The sequence below is a fragment of the Anomalospiza imberbis genome, chromosome 3 (assembly GCF_031753505.1).
Source record: "Anomalospiza imberbis isolate Cuckoo-Finch-1a 21T00152 chromosome 3, ASM3175350v1, whole genome shotgun sequence".
Classification (NCBI taxonomy): Eukaryota; Metazoa; Chordata; class Aves; order Passeriformes; family Viduidae; genus Anomalospiza; species Anomalospiza imberbis.
In genome coordinates this window covers 79,391,591-79,419,343 of record NC_089683.1, presented here as the reverse complement: position 1 = coordinate 79,419,343, position 27,753 = coordinate 79,391,591, and the positions used below count along the sequence as shown (strand labels likewise).

Below are 27,753 nucleotides of genomic sequence, written 5' to 3'. Positions count from 1 at the left end.
GGGGCAGATAAATATCACATGCCAAAAAAGTGATTAAAAGATTTTTACAGATGCAGTCTTGCAAGATTGGAGCCCAAAAGGCTTGGGCGTGATGGATGAGCAAATGAAGGCACTTCAAATTGGACCGTTTCACTATCAGTTAGTTACAGATAGCTGAGTGGCATTACAAATGCAAATCTCTCAGCTGGCTCAAGTGGCATGAAGGAGTAGGATTATATTTGTATTGTTTAGAAGAAAACCTCTGAAAAAAAATTCTTAAATGAATGAGTCATAAAATTCATTTTTCCTTGTTTAATAGTCTTTGCTCTGTCATTTTTCCCTTGTATGTGGCTAAAATGTCTCAGGGGCTGCTGTGAAGGGCAATGCCACCGTTTGTTTTGCAGTATGGTAAAGAAGTGAAATGTGCTTGGTCAGCAAACCCAAGTGTTAAGTCTCTGGATAATCAAATGTTGTTTCACATTTTCATCATCTACTCCACCCCATTGGATGGTCTGAGGGATTAATGCACAATTAATATGTGTATTAAAGACTTACTTAGAAAACAGCCTTGTTCTTCCCCCCACCCCAAATTTTGAAATCTTTTCATTTTTATACAGCTCATGAAAATGAGTAATACCTTGATGTAGTAGGAAATAGTTTTTAGATAAGGTTTAATTTAAAGTGTATCTGGGTAGAAATGGAATATAACTTGGAACAGAACTAGACTAGAATTTTCTATCATATTTAATTACCTTTCAATTTATGACATAGTAGGAAGGAGAGTAAATCTACAAACATGTGCTTCACTTTAATCATCTTCTTAAGAGAATGCTCTTTTTTATCTATCCTGTACTAAAATATTTTTAACATGAGTGTGCATAATTTATCAGATCTAAAGGTGTTAAGGCTAAGTAGCAATCTAGCTCTAAAATTTGTATATACCGTTGATGAATTGTTTTGACTCCGAAGGAAGAAATTATCTATTTTATTACTTTCAATCTTTTGTTTCTAATAAAAACGTGTGTTGTCTTAGGTGCAATAGAGATGCCACTTGAGAAATTCACCATTGGCAGTTTCAGTTGTATTTTTCAGAAAACCTCTATATATGTTAAAAGACATGCAGTCTTTTCATGTAAGTGAATTGAAACAAGGGTCCTGTGGCACATGATTATGCAAAAATCACATCTCGTTAGAGAGCTGTTAAATTTATGTAGAATTAGTGTAGTGATAGGTCAAGCGATTAAGGTTTTAAAATGAAAGAGGGTAGATTCAAATTAGATATTAGGAAGGAATTTTTCACCATCAGGCTGGTAAAACACTGGAGCAAGTTTCCCAGAGAACAAGTAGATGCCCCATCCCTGGAAGTGTTCAAGGCCATCTTGGATGGGACGTTGACCAGCCTGGTCTAGTGGAAGATGTCCCTATACATGACAACTGTTCTATGATTCCATGATCTTTTATCATCCTAGATGACTCTGTCCAGTAAGAAATTGCTTTTACTATACTTTATCTGCTTTTATGGCACTTGGACATGTTGTTATTCTGTCATGTATTGTGTCCACAATCTGTCATAGCATTAGACCTACCAGCCAGTGTTGTATTTCATGTTACACCAGTGTCTAGGCAATCTCGTGCCAGCAACACAAAAATCAGCAAAGTTCTTTTCTTCTCATTCTGTGGCAGCCACCAGAATCGTAACTGGGAAGTTTACTGTTGTAAGTTCCCTTTTGAGCTATTATCAGATATATTTGCATTGTATTTGAGAGTACCCATACACAGGTAATTGGATAATGGTTTTATTCTGACAGCATCTGTAAAGGTGGCCTCTGAGTCCCTGATTAATTTTGCAGCTATCCCATTTAGTAAGAAGGATATTGTGCACCCATTCTGTTCATTCTTCTTAGCTTTTTGGTTGTTTCAGATCTTCTCTATGCCATTCCTTGAGTCTCACATTTGTCTAGATTTTATTAGGTCTTCCTGTCTTTGGAAGGCTTTCATTTCATGACGATGTTTTGGTGCTCCTTACGGCATTCACCACTTGGATCCCTTCAACTTTCTTTAGAGGACAGTCATGATTTTCCAGCAAGTGTAACTTTTTCTTCATTTTCACCTGTACCAGTAACCTCTCTTAAGCAACTTTTGTTGATATAGAGGTCTCCCTTGTATTTGATCTAGAATTTTAGATCCTTCTCCTCCACCCAGCTGATCCTCAAGAATTGGTATCCAAGAGAAAGTGGTTGTGGATGCCAGCTTTTGCTAAAGGAAGGTTCAGCTGAAACTGGTAAGACCAATCATGGATTGAAGACCTCTGTCTTCCTGAGACTTCTATTCAGGGATTGGCTCCTGAGTAATCTGGGTAGCTGGATCAAAGGTCTGTTTTAAGGACTCTGCAGAAGCTTTGTTATGCCTTCAGTTCTGTCATCAGCTTGTTAGAAACTCTGGTTTCTAATCCTGGCCAACTTGCTCCTGCACTTTAGCAGACCACTTTGCCATCTGAAGTGCGTCAGTACTGTCACAGTGTAACCCTGGGTGTTGAGCTGGAGAGTCTGCTCCTTATCGATGAAGCAGGTTTATATTGAAGGAAAGCTCTACATTGATGATAGCTGAACGCATCCTATGTTTCATTCAGGCTTGCAGTAGGCTTTTGTTTAATGCTTGATGAATAGAACATTGCAATCTTTTGGAAGTTTCATAATATCTGGAAAGAGGTGTTTAGGCATTTTCATTTTAGTCTTTAAAATCCTCAGAAGTTAGGAAATGGTGAATATTTTTCCCAGGAAAACCATTTTGCATCATTCAGCTCTGCTGAGATATTCAGTCCTACTGACAGACTGCACTGTACTGAATATCCACAAAATGTGAGGTTAATAGGGATGGTGTGTAACCTTTCTAGGTGACCCATATTTCGTGTCTGTCTTCTGATGTCTTCCAGGAGAGGTAATGAATTGCTGAACTCAGAGTTCAAGCATTCCCTTTCTTCCCTGCTACAGCTGCCTCAGGAATTCCCATGTGTTCTCAGTGTGATGGTAGTTATTGCTGCCTTGGCGTTGAGCCTCACCATGTGGGTTGTTTTGGCCAGCAACCATATTTTCCTGAAGTACACAAATGAGGAAAAGATGATACGCTGGTTGGTTGGTTGTTTCTTTAAAGCCATCTCAGTATAAAACTTGAACAGAAGCTCTTGAAACATGAGGCATTTCTGGAGCCCGATGGCTGACTCCTGAGTGTCAGAGACCTCAGACAAGGAGAGGAAACATGAGAACGTTTGCAGAAGAAATAGCCTGTAAATCTTTTGCAGAAGAAGCTGTAAGACATTGTAAATACAGAGGTCCCTGCTTGCATCTTTTATAAGGTCAGCGTTTTGTGCCTGTATTATCTGTTAAAAATACACATCTTTGGTCTTCCACCAGCTTCTAGGAAATATTAAATTGGAAAACCTGAAAGACAATGCCACCTAAAGGAAGAAGCACATTTCCCAAGAGTGAAACAAAAAAAAAAAAAAAACCATTTGCACTGGGGGAGGAAGTATCAGTATATATGCAAGCAGTTTCCTTTTTATGGAAAAATATCTGTAGTGCTCTTATCTGCTGAGTTAATGGTATATTTACTCCTCCACTGTGAAACTTGGAAAGAAATTTTAAGCCAGATAAATTGAAGTGACTCCTGATTGCATCTACTTTTCGGTGGTGTTTTATGCTTGAAATTAGTATGAGGTTATACTGTGTATAAATTTTGGTTTGTTTCCATTCTTTATAAGCAAGCTGGTGTTTGAACTCTTTCAGCTTATAATAAGCTGGTAGATCAGTCTTTCTGTTACAATTTTTATTTTCACTTCTCAGTCTAACAATCAGTGTGTACCTTGATCACACTGAGTATTGTTTTTCCTCTTTCTCCTGAGACTTCCCACTGTGTTTTCTGTCATTAATTCTACTTAAGCAGCTATTAGCTTGTTTGGAAATTGAATAAGTGATGTAGCTGAGAATAATTTCTGACTTGAACAGGCAAATTTCTGTTTGTATCACAGAGATCAATAATGTCTGACTGTTGTCTTCAGACTTGCAAGTGCACAGATGTCTAGGGAGACCCATGCACATAATAATGCAATAGAATTATAATTTGGATGCTTGGATTTTAAAAGTGAAGTAGATATGAGAATTCCGCAGCAATTTCCAATGGTACTTGGAGTAGACAATATCAACATTACAGAGGTTATATGAAGAGTATGAAGTTGTGTTTCCTTTAGAAAATAGAAATAATAGGAAATTAGAAATAGGGAAATGTCATGTCAAAATTCAGCAGCCACAAATTCTGCTTATTTTTTCCTTCTCAAATTACTGAATAATTAAAAAGTGGAACTGAAAGTTGTGGACCATTTTAAAATGAAAAGTGGTTTCTCACTGCTGTTCTTTGAAATGTCATTGGTGAATTTTAGTCTGGTTTTACAAAAGCATTACAATTCTTGCATACATGATTTCTACACAGAAAGGGTCTCATTAATTGAGGAGAGTTGTTTGGTCTCAAAACCACTTAGATTTTGGAGCAAATTTTGGTCTTCATTTTTATTCAAGATCAGTTTGAATGGGACTCTGAGCAAGGTGATGTAGTTGAAGATGTCCCTGATCATTGCCAGGGTGGGAGTGGACTAGACAACCTTTAAAGGTTTCTTTCCAACCCAAACCCTTTTTTTTAACTTCCCTAAACTTGTACAGAATTGCCTTCAGGGATTTGAGAAAGGTATTTAATAGCATGAGTGGCATGGAAAAACTAATCATGAAATAATTATTAGGGTTTTGTTTTTTTCTTGCAAAGAGGAGAAAATGGTCATGAAATTAAACAGTCAAATAAATTAAACAGTAATGAATTTTGGGGTTTTTTTCCTTTTTTGTTCTTGTTCAGGTGTTTTTTTTGTTTGCTTATGGTAAAGCCATCTCTGATGGCTTAGTTGTAGAGAGATATATCATTCAGGAGTAAGAAGGTTTGGAGTTACAGGAATATGGAAGTTCATGAATTACTTATAAAACTATCATCTGTAAGTGATTTTTGACCAGAAGTCCTCAGGAAATGTGTTTTATTTGTAAGAGGATCAGATATTTATAATTCCTCATTAAACAGTAATTGAATAAGAAAAGAAATAGCTTTTCATAATATCAGAAAACTGACATTTGTATAACATCTTAACTAGTACCTTATTTTTAGATTTGAAATGTTTGTTATAGTATGAAGTGTGAAGCTGATAAACCTAAAAAATAAGTAGCTGAGGTACACAGTGGTAAAAACCATAGAGACCATCAACAGAAAAAAGCACCTGCTGGTATGGCAAAATGTGAGAAAAATGCAGGGTTGAACTAGTTTATGTTATATTTTATTTCCTATACTGATGAGTTCAATACATATATTTGTGTACTTGAAACAGATCAGCGCACTTGAAAAGTCAGTGCGTTTGGTCACTGCTTGTATGCCTACTGCATCATTTTTTTGTGTCTGCCTTCTTCTGTCTTAGCCCTCAGGGAAACAGAGGAGTTGATTTATATTAGTCAAAGGATGAAATGAAGTTTTTTAGTGAGATGAACTCTTTAGATCCTAATCAGCTTTGGAATCTACTTGATGTGAATACTGATTTTTGTGGCAACTTCCTTTGCTCAGCATCTGTTTGCTACTTCCTAATGCTAATAATATGCAAAAGATGCAAAAAAGTTCCCTTTTGTGGTATCTTTAACTAAAAGCTAGACAGTTGACTTTTGTAATATTTAAAAGCCCCCTGTGTATAAAGCTTACTATACTCGTGGAAAAATTCACTATTATGTTGTGTGTCTCTAACAATATCTCATTTTTAAAAGGAATTCTTACTTGGGAGCACACTAACTTTGATTTCTCAATAAGTAAACCCCCTGAAAAATTAAAATAGGAAGAACTTCCATATAAGTCTGTTTACATAACAGTGATGTAAAACTTCTTAGCATTAGGAAACAGTCTCATAGTGTTATATGCAGCTTCCACATTTTTTCTGTCATTTTTCTTTAGAGGTTTATTATTGCTCTGTGAAATAAAATACTGAAAGATTTCCATGAAAAAAATAATATTTTCATTACTAATTTTCTGAATTCTATCTTTAAAACCAAAAATGCATGAAATAGTGATACTGAATTTGTGAGCAAAAGCTCTCTAGTCTGTCTAACTGAAGATTTAGGAAAATTCTAGTTGAAATTCATGTATGGTGGTGTCCCAATGGCTTTGGTTTGCCAGCAGTGCTGGCAGTGGCTTTGTCCTGTCTGCTTAACTCACATTGTGGATTCAGGTGTGAATAACATGGAAATAATTCCTCAATCATTTCATGAGATTGCTATGTCAATTTTTAATTTTGCTGTATCATCATCACTTATATCATGTGCTTGATGGTAGCTGGGGTCTTGCAGTTAAACTTTCCTTTGCCACTGTCAAGATTTGATAATGCTCTTCTGAAAATTCCTGATTTCACAGTATCCTTAAGAGCTTCTATTATTAACACATCTGTGGAAGTTTTATCTACTAATGTAAGTGTTAATAATGTTAATGCAAATTCTACTAGATTGCTGCAAGGGGTAAAAAAAAAAAGGACTGTGATAAAATCTCCACAGGAATGTGATGTATGTTTCAGGAATGCGTTTCTCTAGTCTCAATGCTTTAGACTTTAATTTTGTTTTGATCCTCAAAATAAATATCCCTCTTGTCAACACACCCCTGCCTCAACCCTCCCATTCACTGATACTAAATCTTTTTTTCCAGGGTGCCTGTTCTTATTTTCATAGCCATTATGCCTTGTGCCTGGAGAACTCTTTTGATCCTACCATCAAAACAGCTTTTCTGAGACTAAGCAAGCCCTTCTCTCTTTAAATCTGTTTAATAACAGAAGTAAATTAACCAAGATAATTGGATTTGAAGTAAAAGTTGTCATTTACAAGTATTCAATTTGATTTTTTTTTATCTTCTTCCTTTTCCTTTTTGCACTTTTGGGGGCATAAAAAAGCTAAGCGATTATATTAAAAAACCCCAAACAAAAAAAATCAAACCAAAACAACCCCACCAGCGACATACCTCAAACATCAATTAAACTAAATTTACTTATCTTCTGAAGAACTTTAAAAACTTATTTTAAAAATCAGGCAATTTGTATTATTAAAGGAGTCACCTTCCTCAATCTATAAAGCATTGGTTGATGTACATCATCTCATTTCTGCTTCTTTATATACTGGTTTGCCTTGCTCTGTTGTTGAAATTACTAGGATTACTGTTGTTGGGTGGGTTTTTCTTGGGATGATGATTTTTTGGTGTTGGGTTGGGGTTTTTTGTTTGTTTTGTTCGGTTTTTTAGCCTGAAGAACTGGAGATAATTCCTTTTATCAGTCAGGTTGATTTTATATTTGCAAAATTTTAATGCAGCAAACTTTTTCCTCGGGATTCCTGGTTCCTTCCAGGCCATGCCACCACTCTTTCAGGTGCCATACAGGCTCTTACATTGCTGTTTGATTCTTCCTATGTCTTTCTGGGCCTTCTTGTAAGGTTATGTTGTACCCTGGTACAGGACTGTTCTTCCTTGTTAAAAGGACATGTTCTTGGCTTGACTTGAGTGCTGTTATGGTAATAACATTCCAAGAGGCTTGTTTCCTTGCAGCCTTTGCTAATAAGGTGTGTCACAGGCAGATAGTGGGTGCCAACTTCCTGGGACCTCAAGTACTGCCCTCCCTTTAATACTAGAACTTTTGGATGCCACAATGCCATTTAAAGTTGCAGTGGTGTCACTGCAGGCCATGTGCAGGGAGAAGGTGCCCTAGAGGGCTGTCTTCTCTTGGGGCAGGTTTCCTTGTAGCAGGTTCTGCTGTGACTGCTTTCCTTAGGCAAGCTGCAGTTATGGGGGCAGCAGCTCAGGACCTGCCTAGTGCCTTACTGAACAGCAGTCTGAACAGCTGAATTTTAGAGAAATTAGCCTGAGAGGAACCATGGCCACTGTCAACAGGCTTAACTCAAACTGACCTGCTGAACTTCCTCAAACCTAATGTTCCATTACCAAGGGTAAGATATGCACAGGTGGATAGCTGCCTGTGGCACAGCACAGACCTGGGCTGCTCCATCCATCCCTCTGCTCCAAAAGGTACTTCAGAAAAATCTAGTTTTATAAAGCTCATCTTGCTCTTTTGCTGAGAATGGGATCACTTATTCCAGATGTTGTTTTGGCAGCGTGACAGCCACGCTCAGCTACCAGAGTTCCTTGGGTTTCTTTCCGAAAGACTTCTGTCTCCAAAACAATGTTTTCCATGCTAATAGCCTGGACAATGGTCAAAGGTTTTCCTAGCAGAGCTGGCTGAAAAGAATGAAGACTATTTAAAAGTCCATCTGAGATAATTTTCTACTTTGACATTCTTTTATGCATGGTTTATGTTTTAACCAAATGGGAGGTCAATTTATAAAATTTTGGACTGTTGAGGTTTTGATTGCTTGCACTGTGAGTATGTGAAACTTTCATTACTCTGAATAGGAGGGAGTTTTTTCTGGAGAAAAAGCGTTGGCTCCCACCAGTCTTTTAAATATCTCTTTCATCCTTTTTTATGGAAGATTGTCCTATCTTAAGTTATTTAAAGTGGTGATTCATAGTTTCTTGTAGTTTAGTTTTGTATTTTGGTTTTTGTTTGTTTTTTTAAGCTGTTGACTGGGGAAAAAAATGAGAGGGTGAAAGTACAAGTTCTTAATCTAATAATTCAGTATTGCAGTTCTATGAGTTACAAGGAATATGAGACAAAAAGAAAGAAGATGCTTCTGAGAAAGCTTATTGTGAAGGCAGTAGAACAAAGAGTGGTAGTTTCAGCTCATGCAACTTGGAAAATCAAGGTCCACAACTATTTTTGTAATGTGTGCTATTTTCTCTGAATTTTCAGGAAGTTTGATCTAACTATTTTCCCAGAGGTAGTCAGGATGTTGAATATAGGGTTGTTGAAGTGAAACTTCAATTTTAATTAGGCTTTTAATTCCACTTACAGACTGTGTCTGCACTTGTTTTCTGTCATATATGTTTTAAAAGTTTGTTTGGTTTTTTTTCTTTAGTAATATGTAGGTAGTTTCTGGGTTTCATCCTTCTCAGAAAGGAAAAAGCATCTTTTAAACAGTCTGGTTTGACATCTTCCAAAAATATTCTGGTTTTGCATAGGAGGTACCCACAACCCATGCAAAACCAGGACATTGGTTTAAGGTACAAATCCCATGAGCCTGACTGTGCTAATTTTTCTTTTTCATTGATTACTAGAGGTCATCTTTTTTCTTCCCCCCCCTCCACCACCATCTTCCTGTACTATTGGGACAGCAAAAGTGAGAGATACTAGTAATTCTGTAAAATTATTTGCAGAGTCATCTTAAGGGGAAATTGCTGTCACAAATCCTTTGGGTCTTTTGATCACATGTAGTAGAAGCCAGAATGCCTTTTCTTCCTTCTACATCTCTGATGGCAAACAACATATGGTAAAGAAAATAATTCCCTCTTTGTATTTACAAGTAAGTTGAGAAGAAAATGTCACAAGCAAAGGTGTGATAAATAAAACTTGGATTTTTGTACTCATACTTTTTTGTTCCGTCCCTTATCCTTTAGTGTTATGGGAAGCATAGTATTATTAAAAAACAACCAAACAAAAAACACCCAACCAAACCAACAAAGAAAAAAAAAAAACACCAAACCTTCAAATGCCTACTTTAAAGCTGTTGCTACTCTGTAGCCTATATGTGCACATAAAGTTATCTTGATGTATTTAACATTATTTGTGACGTGGGCTTTATCTCTTTACAGTAACATGCTTCTGTAATGCAGTAATTTAAGAAGCCTTTTCAAATAGTTTAATAGAGGTTCTGTGAGATTCCTTGACTTTACTTGTATTTCTTGCAAACTTCATTTTGAGTAATACCTTACACTGGAGAATATAACAATTTTATCTAACACTGATGAGGTTAAAGGGAGCAATATTAAAAGCCTGTCTGTTGAGAGATGGTTCTTCCTCATTCATTGGATGCTGATCTGAGATGAAATGGCTGTTGGGCAATTAAAGAGACATGCATGGCAGAGGAGAACCAAACTTCTTGCTTTTTTGAGCATAAAGAATAAGCAAATGCAGTAAGGGCTGATGCTGCTTCTTGTTGTTTAATGTGGGGATTATCTTGGGATACTTAAAATATTTGAAGTTGTTATTAACAAGTAGAGTTCTTATTTCTTTAACTCATAATTACAGGATCTTATATTTCTTAAGCAGAATTATATAAGTAGGAATCATTGCTGCTTATCCCTAAAATGTGCTCATTGTTCAGGGCAAGAACTCTGTTAAATGTAAACTTATCAAAAGTCCTAAGTGTTTGACTTTTAAACTGTTGGGTTAATCATAAAGCAAAGAATCTGGAAGCAAACATGACTATTGTTTCTCCACATTTTGTATCTCCCAGTTTGTTAGGCTGTTTTCTTAAATAAGCAAATAAATACTACTTACATGGAGAAAGTAGTCCTTTTAGAATGATCCAAAACTAACCACGGTATTTAATATACCTAGCTTCCCACATTATTTGGCATTACATGTAAGTAATTGGTTTCACCCTCTGCAAACTGTAGCACCATCAACACCAAAAGAGAACTTCCAATTATTTTAATTCAGCTTAGATTTAATGATTCCAGTCTTCCTTTCTCTTTGTTTTTCCCAAGATTACACTGGATATAATGTGGTTTCCTAATGAGAGAACACCCTTCTGATGAGCGAATGCAATTTCTGTTATTAGTGTTTCATCAATTTTGGTTATTCAAGACAGAATTGGAGAAGCCTTATTTTGCGAGTCTGGAGAAAACAGTTATTGCTGTTTTCAAATTTTTACACAGAGCAGAAGAGCACCATTGGTGTTGCACACTACCACCTTTATGTTTGTTTGACAGCCAACAGAGTTTGAATGGTTAAAAAAACCCCTTCAGATTGATAAAATATCTTGGTCATTGAGTTAATAAAAGATGATTCTAAGACATAAACATGCCAAAGCTGTAACTTGTGCTCTGACCTTCTGTTTTTCTCTTGCTTATTCTTTCACCTTGTATGTGGCTTCCTTTGTTTACAGGGTTTTCCTTGCTGTTCTTTGGTTTCAGATGCGAGTGTCTCACTGGTCTCTGTGGTTTCCCCATGTGCGAGGCAGGCTCCGTGCCCCAGATAGTCTCGCGTGGAGATGGGACGCCTGGCAAGTGCTGTGATGTCTTTGAATGTGTCAACGGTATGTGAAACTTTCTCTTGCACCTGAACAGGAGGGGTTTTTGTCTCTCTGGGGGATGCTGGGCATTTGGTTATTTCTTATGTTGTCAAGATCTAAGATAATTAGTTTTCCTGAATTTCATTCAGTAAGAAGGAATGGGAAGTTTAGGTGAAGATACTGACGTGAGCAATTGTCATTTTGAAGTTGTCACCCTGCTTTAGTTTCTGAAGCACTTTTCTCTGTGACTCAGAGAATTATAGTTTTAGCAAGACTCCTTCACTGCATGTCTTTCATATAGTCTTTTGCCAGTAGCAAACACTAGAGGCCTTCTAGAAGTGAAATTTTTGTTAACCGTCACAGATGCTTGTGGCAGCAGTCTAAGTGAAGGCATGTGCTTAGACTGTGGGGTTTGCTTTAGGAATCAAATGCAAAGTAATTTTTAACACAGGTGTACAACCTTTAGAAATTATAAGGCAGTGTAGGAATATATTTATTATCATTCTTTGCTTTCCAATCTAAATGTTTAGAAAATACTTTAAAACCTTAAATTTTTCATGTGAGTGACTCTTATCTGAGGACTGTACTATATATAGAGCTGTATATATATATGCTGTGTATATGGTGAATTGTGAAGAAACAATTTTTGACAATTGGTAAGGGGGAAGATACTCTTGAAGGATTGCATAATAATTTCTGACCATTAAAAATTACAAGCTGTTGCAGTATTTATTAATTAATATTTATCCAGCAATATTTGATCTTGTGTAGTGGTATGTGTATCAAATGTTTGAAACAGCCTTTATTTTACAATTGTCATTGCAAATGGAGATAGAGAGAGATTTCTCCAGGAGAAGGTCTGTGCTATTTACACATAGCAATATTTTAAATGCACAAATGCTGATTGAAAAATAATAGTACATATAATGGGATATTATATATAAAAATTAAGTTTTCCCATATGAATAAAAGAATTTCTGTCATGAAGAGTCACAGATTCCTTAGCTTTTAGAGTAATTCTTTTGTTATTTGGGTAAGATTATATAAATGCAACTTATCTACATTTTGTTCATGTACACTAAAGTAATATTCATCTTTCTTTGTTTCATATTTGTTTCATTCTGTTAAAGTATCATTTCTGAATCTGATTTACCTGTGTGAGACATCTCAATGCAATGTTTAATTCAGGATTTACTTCAGTAGTTTGAGCAAGAAATAGATAGCCAGTTTCTGATAGGATGTCTCAAGGGTATAAACCTCCATGCCAATTGCTTCTCTTCAGTCTGCATGTTATTTGTGGATACTGCTGACAAAACTGTTGCAGTATATATAGTGTAGCAGGCACGAGATGGAGCTGTTTAAGTAGCCCACTTTATTTTGTGGCATCTTCATGTCCTATTTCCAAGTCAAAGTTAGATTCATTTTTCATTTACAACAGTGAATTTGGACTGTCTTTAGCACTGTTGCCCTGGGCAGCACTGCCTTATTGTGCACTGTAGCTCACTCCAAAGAGCCAAGCTGCTTTTGGATCAAGATTCCTTTTCACCTCTCAGGCTTTCTATACTTTAGTAGCCTATGAATACAGAGTAAATTGGAAGAAGAAATAGGAGTTTTTGAAGGGAAGGTGGTGCTACAGAGGGAAGCAGAAAGGGCAGATTGGAGAAAAATTAAGGTTTTTAGGTTTGTCTTATACATGTCCTTAAAAATAGTTTTTCATATATTCCAGGCCAGTATCAAAATTCTCTTTAATAAGTTCCTCTTTAAAAAAAGAAAAGAATCCTGAGAAAACTGGTTAGAAAAGTTAAATACTTTTTTTACAAAATTGCAGTTGTCGTTATGTTACTTAGTGCTACAATCAAATTCTATATACTAATGCTGTATGATGTGATTTTAAAGTGCTTCAAGCAAACTTCCAGGTGCAGTTATTAATGATGCTCCATTTTGGAAAAAGGAAATAGATATAAACTTGAAGATGATCAATATTTTTAATAACAATCTGTGAGCAATTGTGAAACTACTCATGAGTGTGTGACATTTGTATTGTGTGGCATATAATTGGTAGAGAAGACAGAATAATCATAGAACACGATCTGCATTGCTTTATAATTTAGGTTTTTTTCAAATGCATTTTAGCATGTTTAGGTGGGTTTTTTTCAGGGACAACTACTACAAATAAGCCCTCTACAACTTCTAAATTCCTAGAAAGCAAGAATTTTTCATTTTTAATTCTGACAAGAATTTCTAGATGCATGTTTAATGCAATGACAAACTGGTATGTGTGTGTATGGACGTAATAAATCCCTATCACTGCTTTTGTCAGTTTAAAATGAAGCAGGGGGGAAATGTTCTCATTGAAACTGATAGTAGAATTCAGTATCCAGTTCTGGTTTTTTATAGTATTTTGAAATACTAACAAGTGCAGAGGAGATACAATTGATATCAGTAACAGATGGAGAAAATATTTTACAGTGATAGGTTTAGATCGATTTCTTTGCTTCATTAAAAAAATGCCTTCAAAGCAAGAAGAGTCAAATCTGTAAGATCTGGGACAAGCTGTTCTCAGCAGCGAGGGTGGCTAGCTGCTGGCACAAACTGCTGGGAGGATGCTGAATTCCTTATCTTCATCCTTTCCAATTAGGATTAGATGCCTTTTTAAAGCATGTGTTTTAATCAAATGCAATTCAATGAGTTTATAGATGGTAAGTGGGGAAGTTGTATAATTAGTGTTACCAACAAGTTTTGTTAGTTACTTCTGTGTTTGAAAACCTCTAAAAACAAGCAAGAGGATGGAATAAAAAAGAGGTGTGCATACTCACATTAATATAGTTTTCCTGCTATTGCAACATCTATTGAATTAAATAATTAAAATAATTAAATAATTCCTTTGGCAGTGGAGGTGGGGCAGGGAGCAGTCAGGAGGAATACTGACCATCAGTACCTTAAAAAAAAGGGGTATCCATTGCAAATTACTGTATGTAGACTGCAAAAAATCCAGTTTTTATATTTAGGTAACCCTAATGATGGTCAGAGTGTTAAAGCAGGCCAGACTTCTGCACTATTTATTGCAATTTTGTGCTAATGTGATAGATGCAGAATTACATGTTCACAGTATGGGTAGGTTGGCTTTACTGTGTGGGAAGGAGATCTGCTGTAGTTGTAGAATAACAGTCGCCAATGTTGAGGGGATAGTTAATAATGGCTAGAAAATACATATCATGGAGAGACTCTACAATATGTTCCCTTTGTTGTTTGTCAACAGTCTGGGGACAGATCAGTTATTCTTTTGCACGTGTTTTTCCTGGATTTAATATAAAACTGATGTAGAAGCTCTACAATATATATATAGATTTTGTGTGGTTATCTTTGTTACTGATACACACTAAACAAAGAGGTTTTGTCTGTTGTATGGTTCTGCTGCCCTGTTTTAGGGAAAGTGAGAGTCAGTATTGCTTTGTTTAAAGGCAGACTATGCCAGCCGCTGTGAAGTTTCCCCACTTGCACTTACCTGAAAACTGCTTTTCATCTAGAGAATACTAGATATTGTATGTGAAACATATTTGGGAGAGAGAAGATATGTGATACACATTTGGGAGAGAATATGTATGTGATACATATTTGGGGAAAATTGAATGAGAGATTCCCAAGATATGCAGTCTTCCAAAAAATCCTGCATTTTACAAAAGCTAGTTTCTTCTGATCCATACAAAATATATTATTTACCAGGAGTTTCGTCTGCTAATCCTGGTGTGCTGCTTTCACTCATGGGGGAGCTTGTAAGGAAAGAAAATTGATTCAGCATTCAATTACAAGCATCAACAAGTGAGTCTAAAGAGATTAAAAGCTGCATGTGCAGCAAGAGTTCAAGTGCTTGGAAACAAGAGTGAGTATCCAAACTTGCCTGTTCTCTAATTAGGTATTGATGCATGGACCTCTTGAATGTAAGTTGCACTTAAAGCACATACTGACTGTGAGCTGCGCCTTAGAAATTTGAGAGAGCAATTGCCAGGCATCCTGCAGCTGCTGCCTTCTGTCAGTCAGAGGTTTCACTTCTCAGTAAGTTTCCTTGAAAACAACTGCTACTTGAAAAATATTGTTGATTGGTTTGTGAAATATGGTACATTACATGTGTGAGTGGTCCTCATCAATGTGTCAGCATGGTTCAAGGTCAAGGGGACCAGGCTGCTTTCTGCCATGGCCGTGTGTGAGCTGTGATTTTAGAGTCCAGCTCTGCCAAGGATGGCTGTGGAGTCCCAATCCGTTTTCCCTGGGAATTGAGATGTGGACTTTTATTGCCCTGTCCATTGATGGACATCCATCAGGATGGATGCATGAAAATAACTTGCATTGATCCTGGGAAGATCAAATCACACCTTTCCCATGACTTAAGACTTTGACCCTTTCTATTCTGCTGGTTTAGGCTGTACTGATAATTCCATGGTGGTACAGAAGTGATCTCCTACATAAGTAAGACCACTTGATGTGACTGATAATCAGTATTTTGTAACTGTTTCTGTGAATTTTTTTTTCCTTATTTGAGAAGATAAACTGACATAAAGAAGGCATTTCATTTTATTCTGTGCCTTCTGGCTATTTTCACGCTTGCATCTCTATACTCTATACAGTGGTACTGCATTAGAGGAAAGATTAAAAACCCTCTTTAATCACACTTGTCACCTGTTGGTGCACTTGCTCCTCACAGCAATTGCAGATCCATTATGAATCTCATGGTGCAGAAAAGTATAAAGGTAATTCCACTATTTCTAAAAGGAAATAAGAATGGCCTGTTTCTAAAGGGAGCATCAATAAGTACTGAAAGGATTTGATGGGGAATATAGGATCAGCAAGGAAAATATTCACCTTAGAAGGAGGAATGAAGTCCAAGTGAAGTACCTCACAGACACCATCTACCATGGAGTTCCCATTATTTATTGCATTAATTTTGGCAGTCTCTATTGCACTTTCATTAAAATTACTTTGTGTGTGCTCTAAAGAAATAAGGATTTGACCAAGGTAATAATCTGTCTCAGAGTAGAGAACTAAACAGTCCTAATACTAATTGAACAGTACTGCATATTTCTCTTTGGCCACCCAAAACCACAGATTTTTGTGGTGGACTTCAAATAGACAGCTGCTTAAAAAAATTAAATGCAAAATACATCTTATGAGATGAAAAAGATAACAAATTGTTTGGTATGTAATAGGAGTAACATTAAAGGAGGATACCAAAAAGGTAGAGGGATTTAGCTGTGGGCTGAGGTTTGGTTTTGGGGTTTATTGTTTTTTGTTCAGTCAGAACATCTGAAAGGTATTTGAAAATCATGGTTAATCACCAGTCATGGCTGGGTGAGAATTTGGTCTAGTATAATGAAAAAGTTGGTGAGTCTGCCAAACCAAGTCAAATATTTTAGATCCTCTGAACCTGTATTATACTTGCCCTAGGCAAATTGGGAAAAGTGTGTGAAACAGTGCAAGTCATTACCAGTTACATTTAAAACAAGTGGGAAAAGGAAAACACAGAAAACTGAAGGCCAGGCAACCTAAAATTCCTGGTAAAAAAATAGTCTGTAGATAAATAGATAAAAAAGATGGGGTAGGGATTGTCAGGACCACAGCTGGATGTGGAACCAGACTCAAACTCTAGAGTGGTTCACTAGGAACGGGAGGGTTTTTCAATGGAAATAGAACTGAGTTTTAAAAACAAATTTATTTTTTTAAATAATAAAGGACAAAATCTATTTCACTTACTTATTGTTGGTTAATGAAACACAAGATGCTGTATAAATTCTGTGAAATGATATGGCATATACAAAAAATATTAGATGTCAGATGGTGCAGTTCTGCCTGGATTTAAAAGTTTAAAAAAATTAAGTATATACTTCTAGTGTTTACTTTGGTGAAATATATATACTTCTAGTGTTTACTCTGGTGAAATAGTAATGTTTTTTTGCCAAAGTGTGAATTGTCTTGGTAGACTAATATCTTCAGAAGTGTTCTGACTCAAATACTGCTGGATTTTTAAACTTGGACGAAGTTGCCAATACTTTGGAGGACAAGGTTAGAATTCAGTATTTTTCTTAAAGCATGGAAGGCATGGCTAGACCTGTTAGAATGCCAGACAGCCTTCTGTTACATGTTTGGAGATTTTTTTTTTTTCCCCCTGCATTTTTTAACTTCTCTGATGCACTAGAGGCTTCTCACAAATGTCCTGGCAATGCATGATAGGCTGTGCCAGTACCTATTAATGGTACTGTTTCAGATGTCTGTGCCCTATTAACATGCCTATGGTTAACCTGATCACAACATCTCTTTTCTCTTGTGATGGACTGACAGAGACCATTGGGATTTAAACACATTCCTCTGTTATGAAGAACATGTCTTGCTTCCAAGGATTGTTTTCATCAAGAAAATCTGTCACTGTTTGGGGGTTTTAGAGCATAGCCACCACCCTCTGTGGCCCCAGCTCCTCCTTTGTTGTCCTGGTATTTTCTTGTAGTGGGACTGCAGGATGTTAAAAAGCAGCACTGCTTAATTTCTACAAGGAATTAAGAGAATGAAGGGGGATAACCTTGTAGAAAGTCACAGAAACAATCAAACACTAAAACACATGACCTGATGGAGAAAAATTAAAATTGAAACAAAGGTGTACATTTTATTTGTAAGAGAGGATGTACGCGGGGACACCCTGAGGTGTCCTGAGGATGTTTCCTCTTAGCAAGAAATTTGTGTACTGGAGATTAGAAAAAACTGTAGAAGATGAGACCTCAAGGATGAGAAATGTAATGAAGCTTAGGGGAAACTTTCTTTCTATTTGTTTGCTGTTTCTGTCTAACCTGAATTACCCCTTCTATGATTTTTGCTCTGTTATAGTAGATAAAACTTTGGAATTGTTTAATAGGTAGGTTGCATTTCCTCCATTATTGGTGGTTTTAATGAAAATATTAAGACAGGGATGTATCAGGTAGAGCTGAATGTGGGCTTTCTCATCCTCCCAAGTATCTTTTAATATATTTTACAGACTGCAGTTGCCACAAAATACTATTTCATTCTTTTAAGCTGTGAAAGTATTTTTAAGTAATTGTATAAATAAATGCATTCATTTTTCTACCTATTTTTTCTGCATAGTTTTTTCTACTTAGCTTGTTTATATATGCTTGCAAGGAAGCAACAGCATACAGTTGCCTTATAACATTGTTATGTGCCAATACCAATGACATGTAACCTTCTCTTTTTTAAACTCTATCAGCTCAGCTTTTGAAAAATAGAAGGCTTTTCTGTATTTTGTTTATACAGACACAGGATTCAAATTAATTAGTTTCCTTCCCTTTCATTTAATAGAAAGTTCACAGCACTTACCCGAGTTCCTTCAAAGGCTTTGGTACAAATACTTCTTTATACTGAAAGAACATCTGAAGTCCTGGAATCGTGAACCTTTTAATCCTTTAAACAACAGAAAATTGTTTTCAATCTTGCTTCCAGATTGGGAGTGCTGGAATTTCTGATACTACAGAAGAAAATGCCCAAACTTGCCTACAGAGGGCTGATGCCCTGAGGCACCTCTTGTGCTTGGTGTGACCATGTGCAGACCTGCTGCCTCTCAAGAGATGGTTTGCCAGACTTGCATGTGTTTCTGAGCTGTTCCGGGACTCTAATTAAATACAACCATGAGTATTAGGAAACTACAGATATCTCAATAATAGAAGTTTTACTTTGGAGTAGTTCAGCCCATAGAACTAATATGTATTTCATTAGATTTACATGTAGAAGGTAAAATACCTTTGAAAACTAATTTGATAAAACAGTTTGTGTCCCTTTGCAGTTCAGATTGGTGATAAAGGTTTGAGAGATGATCACTGTTTGTATAGTGTGAGGCTGTGGGGTTTAGTGCCACCTTTTTGGGCTCTCACCCCCAGAACAAAAAGACTGTGGCTATGTAGAGCTAAATTTGTGTCAGAACTATTTTTATTTTAACTCTGGCAGAATCTTTAATGCCAAATCCGGTCAATCAAAGTCATGCTTGACTTTATATAGAAGCAGAGATGTCATTTGTTCTTCCACTGGCAGAAAAAACCCTATATCTTTCTGGGGACTGTCCCCTCTTTCAATGTCCTGGTTTCTTTCACAGATGGGCAGTTTTGTGTCAGTGCTTGGGCTGGATCAATCTTGTATTACTGAGTTATCTGAGAGCTAGCAGACATTGAATTTATGGTCACAAAGTCATGGCCTGTGTCTCATGCCCATTGCTTTGTTGTGGTAGTTTGCATCACAAGCAGGATTTGTATTCTCAGATACGTTTAGCTGCTTTGTGGTATGAAGTTTTGGCAGTTTGAATTCCTTTGTGACACACGTAAGCTTGAAGAGTTCTACCTGTAGTTTTCTCTTTTTTGGCAGAATGAATTTAGGAAAAGATGCATTGATTTAATGTTAGCTTTATGTTCTTTTATCCCTTGGTGACTGTCATACTTACATCAATAAGGCAATAAAATTGGCACTTAAAAAAAAAATCAGCAAGACGAAAAAAGGGAAACTGAAAGATCTTTCAGGATATTGTGGTGAATAATGGTAAGAAATGTGATAAGAAATGTATTATTATAATTTCACTGTGTGTTGCTCACTCTTTCATCAGGCTTCGACCTGGAGTAACTAAAGCTAGAGTTCTTTGTAGAGTTCTTAGTGCTTGTTTTGCCTTGACTCAGTCTCAAGTCTGGGGTCTTACAGACAGTTCTAGTAAAAGTAATCCTTGTCTCATAGATGGATACATAGGCTTAGGTCTATAGTTTAGTCTGGATATATACACTCATCGTAAGGCTGGATGGTAAAAATACACATGTAGTGATATTCTACAGTGGTTTTCACTGTAGGAATAAAGCATGCTCTTTCCATACAGGAATTGCAGTTGCTCACATAGTCTTGTTTTGACATTTAAAAATAACAATAATTAATGGGAGATGATGTTTCTACTTCTAATGAGGCAGGAATTCATCTCTACTCTTCAGGGATGGGGGAATCAGTAAAAATCTGGAAAGCTGCAGTCAAAACAGTGAAGCCAGAAGCAAATGGATTAAAGGCCTTTTGAGTTGTGTTGGCACTTTTCCTTTTTGAGAACATTTTTAACCTAACAGCTTGAGCTGCATAAACTTGAAATATTTCTCAAGTGTTTGTTTATGTGAATTGCTTTCTAATGAGGTCATAGCTGTTTTCCCGGACACAGTGGTATTTCCTCCTCTTGCTCTTATTTTTTTATGCTGCTTTCTACATTATGCCTTGAAGACAGAACAGGCATATAAAATCAAACATTGCTCAGGATGTTTCCAAGTTTCAACTCTAATGCTTTACAGTCATTTCAGATTACTCAGGGCTGGACCACAGTATAAGCATATGTTGAAAGAAGTCCTTGAAGTGCTTTAGAGTTTTAAAGAAAACCTGCGTCATTATCAAGAGAAACTTGGATGTAAAGTTTTTAGCTCCTCAAACTTAAGGGAATTGGGGTGGATTGAAAGGAATCTGCAAATACTGATTTTTCATTTAAATATATTTCATCTCCCATGTGAGATTGATCACTAAGCAAAAGAAAAATCACCTGACCATAAAGTGGGCACACTTTTCAACTCTATGTGGCTAGGCATTGCATATATAAGTAAATAGCCTTGACCATCTGTTCTACAGAAATCAGAAACACGGACAACTGTCCCTTCTTTTCTGTGCTGTTTGCTTCAAATGCAATGTTGGGTTTACCTACAGTATTTGATAATGTTTTTGAAACACTGAAGCGATCATGGTACTATTATTACAATTGAGTGGCTTTTGGGTTTTTTTTCTGTGGGGAGTGTGGTTGTGAGATGGCTATTACAGCTCCAGGTTGCCTGAAAAAAGAAGTGTTCAGTTCTGCATAACAGATCATGCAGTCACAAAATGTTTGGGTTTTGGTTGGTTGGTTTTTTTAACCTATAAATTGGACAGCTTTAGTACAATTTATCCACCTGAGTACCAAGTCCTACAGAGAGGAAGATTTCACTTAAGAAACTGACTTCTTAAAACAGAAAAACATTGTTTTATGTGCTAAAATTTGAAGTAGCTTCAGGTTCATTGAGAATGAAAAATGTTTAGCACCTACAAAGAAATACCAGTGCTGCAACCTTTTTTCAGGATTTTAATTTTTCTTAATTGAGACTTATAATTGTAGACAGATTATTTTGAACAGCATTTTATTTTCTTCCATTGTTGAAACAGAAAATAAAATATACCATGTTCTTAAAATGATATTGTATTTGAGTTTACAAAATGAAAGAAAAATCAACTGTCTCTTTTATATCTGTTTTTGTCAGTAGCAACATAAGCTGAACTATTTCCTGTTTAACAATATCTGTAAAGTACTTTTTTCTTTTTCTTCTTTCAGAAGTGAAGCCAACTTGCATATTTAACAGCATGGAATATTCTGATGGAGACATGTTTCGGATGGATGCTTGTCGATTTTGTCGGTGCCAAGCAGGAGTCTCTATCTGTTTTTCTGCCCAGTGTGGTGAGCTGCACTGCGACAGGTACTATGTGCCGGAAGGAGAGTGCTGCCCAGTCTGTGAAGGTACAGTCTCTTGTTAATCCTGTCTGCTTTTCCTTCTGCAGCTTTTTTTTTAATTTGCCTGCTCAATGGAAATGAGCAAACAAGGGCTTTTGTTCTTCGGAAGCTTGCAGATTCCTCTGTAATTCAGTTTATTTCTACATTTTTGCTGTGTCTGAATGTGCTGTCATGTTCTTTGCAGTGCTTCTCTGACCTTGACCCTATTCTTAGACATGGTCAAGTGTGCAGTGCTTTTTGGGGAGCCTTCTTGACAAACAACATAAAAATCTGTTTCTAGTTTCTGCACACACATTTAGACAGGTATCTCCAGAACTGCAGTTGTGACCCTGAGACAAATTTTGATTACTTTGCAACATCCTTCTTATTCTGTTCAGCTAGAATAATGCACACAACTTGTTTCCTCTGCAATTACAGCTAAGCAATGGGGCAGCAATCTGATGTCAATGTTTTTCTCTTCTTCCTTTGCTCTGCTGAGAGCCTTGCTGGCCTGCAGTCCTCCTAGAAAGGGCTCTGTGGAAAATTTCACATTGACCCTCTTGCTTATACTAGAAAGTATTGGAGGCATCTGCTGCCAGAATACAACCAGAATTCCAGCAGATGAAAATAGGCATGGTGCTGTGCACTTGGATCTTATCTCAGTGAGGATCAGGTTATGGCCACCAGGTAGTCAAAAGGCCTGTGAAGCACTTTTAGTCCCTTTGTTTATATGTGGACATAGGAATATCTTCTCAATAAGTGAAATCACCTGGAAATCTGAAATCTCCTCAGAGGAGAGGAATCTAGTAATTACTGTGAACTTCAAACACTTTGCAGTCTCCTTAATATCATTATTCCTGTAATTTTTTGAAGGAGCAAATAAGACAGAAGATCCATTATAGTCATGTTTTATTCCAAGCAGAGAATTAGAAAGTAAAGTATCTCATAAAAATATGTCAAATAGGGGCAGTTCTAAGAGCTGGACCTTCTCACTTAGCAGAGGATCTGGTGAAAAATGGCTTGTTTTGTTACAAGCTACTGAAAGCTTCAGAGATTTAAACCCAAAATTCGGATAATAAAATCTAGGGTTGGTAGGTTAGGAAATAATTTTTTTAAGAGTATTTTTTTTATATATATATTTGGGGTATATTTTTTATATTTTAGTGTCAGTTTGTATCAGGTTGACACATGGTGTTCACATGCAGAGAAACTGAAATTCACATGTTGTTGATTTAAGTATTCCAGAGAGATACCAATCCCTGTTTGCCCTGAGTTTAAGTCCTGGCCTAGACATTCATTGCTGACTATACTTGAAGGCAGGATCCTAGATTTTTGGTCTTTTCTGGTGCAGTTGCACCTACACTTACAAGAGCCTTAATGCTGTAAGAATAAAAAAATAAAAATCTGTGCTATATTATCATTTAATGACAGATTGAAAAAAATCTAAAAAAGGCATACCTGATGTGGTGAACCCCCCCAAGTAAGTGCCGATCCACTCCTGAAGAAGCTGCTGTATGAGCTTCTGACTTTATAGAATATATAAAATCTCTTGGGTTCATTTCCAATAATTACTATTTTTTCTCGTATGTGAATATTCCAAGATTTGGCGTTATGGCATTGTGACTATATATATATAAATATATAAATAATGTATCTATATATCTGCTCTATCTGTCCTCTGTGTCATATTCAGATATAGGTGCTAATTATCCATAATGGACTTGCAGATCTAGATATGTCCTTTATCCTCTTTGATGATTTAAATTTTCAGCTACCTTATTAGTTATCAATAAACTGTTCTGTCACATCATTATACCACAATAAAATTGGATTTCCCCCATTTTTGCAAAATCTCAATCAGACTAGCAAGAAAACCTGGTAACATTTCATTTCAGGTTGATGAGTTGATGTCTATTAGTCGGCAGTGGAAATTTCTTCTTTAAGACAGGTCCTTAGGAAGAATAAAATCGATAATGTTATATAATTATTGAGTAGTCTTTTATTTTTCTAGTAGTGACTGTGGCTTAATACCAAGTTACAGGGTCTTTCATCAAACCACCTGGTGCTCTACGTCTTGCTTCTTTCTGTTGTGTATTCATCTGATAAGGGTTATGGCACTAAATGAAGTCTGACTTCTGAATTCTGAACAATTTTATAGCAAGATACATGGAGTTTTTTACTAGCAATCCCTCTTGATTTAGTGGCATCTTTTAAGTGAGCTTAGACAGCTGGCTCCATTAACATATTATAATTGTCCTAGTTCCTTTAAACACTTAAAAACAAATAAATAAAGATGGCTCTGGTCCCTTTTTAAAAAATTTGGGTTGACACCTATATTGACTAGGTCACATATTTTATATGGGCAGAACATATCAGCCCACCCATTCATGCTTTTCTAGTTGTTGAAGAAGTGGTATTTTTTTCTACCTGCTCTTCTTCTGTTGAGTATTTTATGGCTTCTTGTCAAGGTGATTAGTTGCTTCCTACAAATATTTACTTCATTATAGAAATATCAAGAAATATAAAGGTTTTCTTCCTCCAAGAATTCTAAAATGGCAAGTACTAAATTTGCTATGAGTTGTATAGTACAGGCAAAAGCCCTTCTTGACTTAGGGCTTGACTCCAGGAGGAGTTCTTTCTCAAAATTCTGTAGGCTGTATCAGCATTAGGAGATCTAATTTATAGCTTTAAATGCTACTGACCTTTTAAGGGTACCAGGAACTTTGTGCTTTGAGTTGCACAGGAGACTATTGTAAGTAGCACAAGTCTCATATGCCTTTTCTGTGCTTTCTGTATTCCTCTGTCAATCAGAATCCTGTACATAGATTGAATGATAAAATTCCCTTCATTTCTTTGTGTATGATTTGATTTTAGGCTAGGTTAAATGAGTTATTTATAGATGCAATGTTATCCCAAAATATTAAAGGTGCAAAGTTAAGAATTTAGGAAGCAATTTAATTTTTAAATGCCTTATTTTCACAACCATCTGGTTTTGGGCTTAATCTGAATTCTACTAAAATTCTGAATGTCATTGCTGCTCAGGATGGGGATGATGTTGTGTGCCATTTCACTCCAAATGTTTGGAGTGTCATGAAGTGGCTTAGGATGAGACAACAGCTACTGGCACTGCTACAGGTTTTATCTACATTCAAAATGCACTGCCTTCCTTTCAAAGGGGACTGATGAAACTCCAAAGAAATGATCCAAGTTTCATTCAATCCTTTTTTTTCCTTCAGATAAGACATTTTATTTCTCTCAAATCCTTCCATCTTAACACTCCTGGAAAATTAACTTATAATCAATCACTTGTGCTTATTTGATCTCCTAAAACCAAAAAAGATGTTTTCAGGTATATTTATTGCTTTTAATATATTAAATTTGCTTTAACATGCAATTTGTAGTATTGTTTGCTTTGCAAACCTGACCTACTTGCTGTACAATCTCAGATACTTCATTTCTGAGCCTGGCAGTTACTTTCTTTAGATATCATGATAGTTGTATACTTTCACTTAATGTATATATCTTTTTAACTGCTAATATCAGTGCAACTTATCACATCTCTAGAGTACTATTATTTCTGAAGAGTAAAAGCTGCTTTTATTTCAAGTAAGGAGGTAGCATATACAGACTTTCATGGAACTTGAGGAGAAATCTTACACAAAGTATGGTCCCTAAAATTCTGTTGTTTAAATACCCAAATCTTCATTTGATTGCTAGCAGGTAGGTGGGACTTGTGGCTTTCAAGGGGCTAAAACTTCAACTGAAATCAAATGAAAACTGACCCTGTTCAAAAAGGTGGTATATCTCCAAAACTGAGATGAGATGCAGCTTAAAGGCACTCTTCCTGTTCCAGCAACAAATGTGCCAGCGGCCTCATCTTTGCTCATAGTGTAAAAGAGTGTTGCAGTGCTGACAGGAGTCATTCCAGTTGGTTATTTAGAAATGTTGAAAAAAGAAATCAACAGATCCAAGAACCATTTTGTCCTGAAGAAGGAAAACAAAAAATTAAAATGTTAATTAAAACACACATTCTCTTGCAATTGCTCTCATTTCAGACCCACTTTATCCAGTCAACAACCCTGCTGGTTGCTATGCCAATGGGAAGATCCTAGCTCATGGGGACCGCTGGCGAGAGGACGACTGCACGTTCTGCCAGTGCATCAACGGGGACCCGCACTGCGTGGCTACGGCCTGTGGACAGAGCTGCATGAACCCCGTCAAGGTCCCTGGGGAGTGCTGCCCCGTCTGTGAAGGTGAGACTGGTATCCCCCCTCATTTGGCTTTGGTCTGTCACAGCTGCTGCTTTCCTGGCAATTCTCAGTTTACTTGAAAATTTTGGAGGATTGAAGAAGCTGGTATGGGGTTGGCCAGTTACTGAATAATTACAGAGGGCAGAAAACATCAGCATGGTTTAACTACACCTGTATGTTGGCAATCCTTGGTACTCTTTTGGCATAAAGAGTGTAGTAAGAGGTGGTTAAGATCATCATTATTTACTAATTTTTCTCTTAGCTTTGCTTAAACCTTATTAATAAATATAGGAGAAGTTAGAAGGTCAAAATGTTTGTCACTATAGGTATTACTGTTAATTGGATTATTCATGTTTTGTCCTTCATCGCTATCATTTAGTTGCAACTAAAAATCTCTTTGTACAACATAGTTTGATATTGGACATAATTATTTCAGTGAAACTTAAAAAAAGGGATATTACCTCAGAGATAGATTAACTTTTCAACTTTACAATTATTTTTTCATTTGTTTGTGGAAATACATGTATATGGTATAACTGACTGAGATTTAACAAAACTATAAGGTAAAGTGCTTGCCCAGCCTGACAATGGAAATGTGAAGACTTGCAAACTGAGACATTAAAAAATAATTTGCATTGTGTAAGTAAATGTATATTTACAGCTGCATTTTATGGAGTAGCTGTTTATCAGGAAAAACACCAGATAAATTTAGAAATGGTTCTTCTAGACCTAGAGCCATCTTCACAGTACACAAACACTTGTGGGTGCTCAGTGAGCTGGCACTTAAGTTTTTCTCATTCCATCTCTGATTAAAAAAAAAAAGAAATTTGTATATCTACATGTGTCTCAGGGCCCTTCTTGGTTTGCAGTATCTATCCAAGTAAGTTCACTGGGATCCTTAGTTTTTTAGGATAAATCTGAGGAGCATAAGGATTTCTTACAGGTGCTCTTTAAGTCCAGAATTCACATCACTAGGTGTGAAGAAGGTGTTTGATACAATGTGTAAAAGCTGCTGGTGAATTGTACAGAATGGGGCTACTTGCGCTGAATTAATGAGGAAGGAAGCAGGTTAACTGCTGTTAATCCCCAGTGATCACCTCAGGATGGGTAGCACAGAGCCTGTGCTGTCACCTCTCATTATCTAGGTGTCTGAGCCAGCTTGGGAAAGCAGTGCAGAGAGAAAGAGAGGCTGATGGAAGTATTTTCAACATGTTAATACACTGAGAGGATTCCTTTCCTCTAATGGGGAATGTGTCTATTTTTCTATTTTCCTCTTCCAGACTGGAGAAAATGGATGAGAGATAATTGAATTAAATGCATATATACATATCTATATCTCTATCTATCTATCTATATATATATGTATATATATATATATGCTAATTGTGAAGAACTGAGGGAAGCAAACACAGGGTCAAGCGTAGGCTTCCATCCTTCATTGCTAAAGTTTGTAACATAAACAAGCTGGTGGTTCATTAACACACCACTGTAATGCCTCTGCAGTACTCTCAGGACACAAGTTAGGTGCTCTGGACTAGGCTGCATAATTCTATGCAATAACATGTTTGTACTTTTAGAAGATGATGTAGCTGCAACTGTTTAAGTCTATAAAAGTTGTTTTGGTGCTTGGGTGAGTGACATATGGTGTGCAAACATACTTATGATACAAATGGATAAAAACTGACACAATAGAATTGCAGAATCAATATTTAAATGAGGTCCTTGTGTCATGTAAATTATGTTTTAT

General features: G+C 36.5%; 1 protein-coding gene across 4 annotated transcripts in view; it reads left to right on the top strand.

Moving 5' to 3' along the window:
- Positions 1 to 27,753, top strand: part of CRIM1 (cysteine rich transmembrane BMP regulator 1) — a 173,758-nt gene that overhangs the window by 95,277 nt on the left and 50,728 nt on the right. For all 4 annotated transcript variants that reach the window (XM_068185332.1, XM_068185331.1, XM_068185334.1 and 1 more), the window contains 3 exons: positions 11,110 to 11,231; positions 21,601 to 21,783; positions 25,812 to 26,009. In XM_068185332.1, the coding sequence (XP_068041433.1) occupies positions 11,110 to 11,231; positions 21,601 to 21,783; positions 25,812 to 26,009 (503 nt within the window). The remainder of the gene's footprint in view (positions 1 to 11,109; positions 11,232 to 21,600; positions 21,784 to 25,811; positions 26,010 to 27,753) is intronic.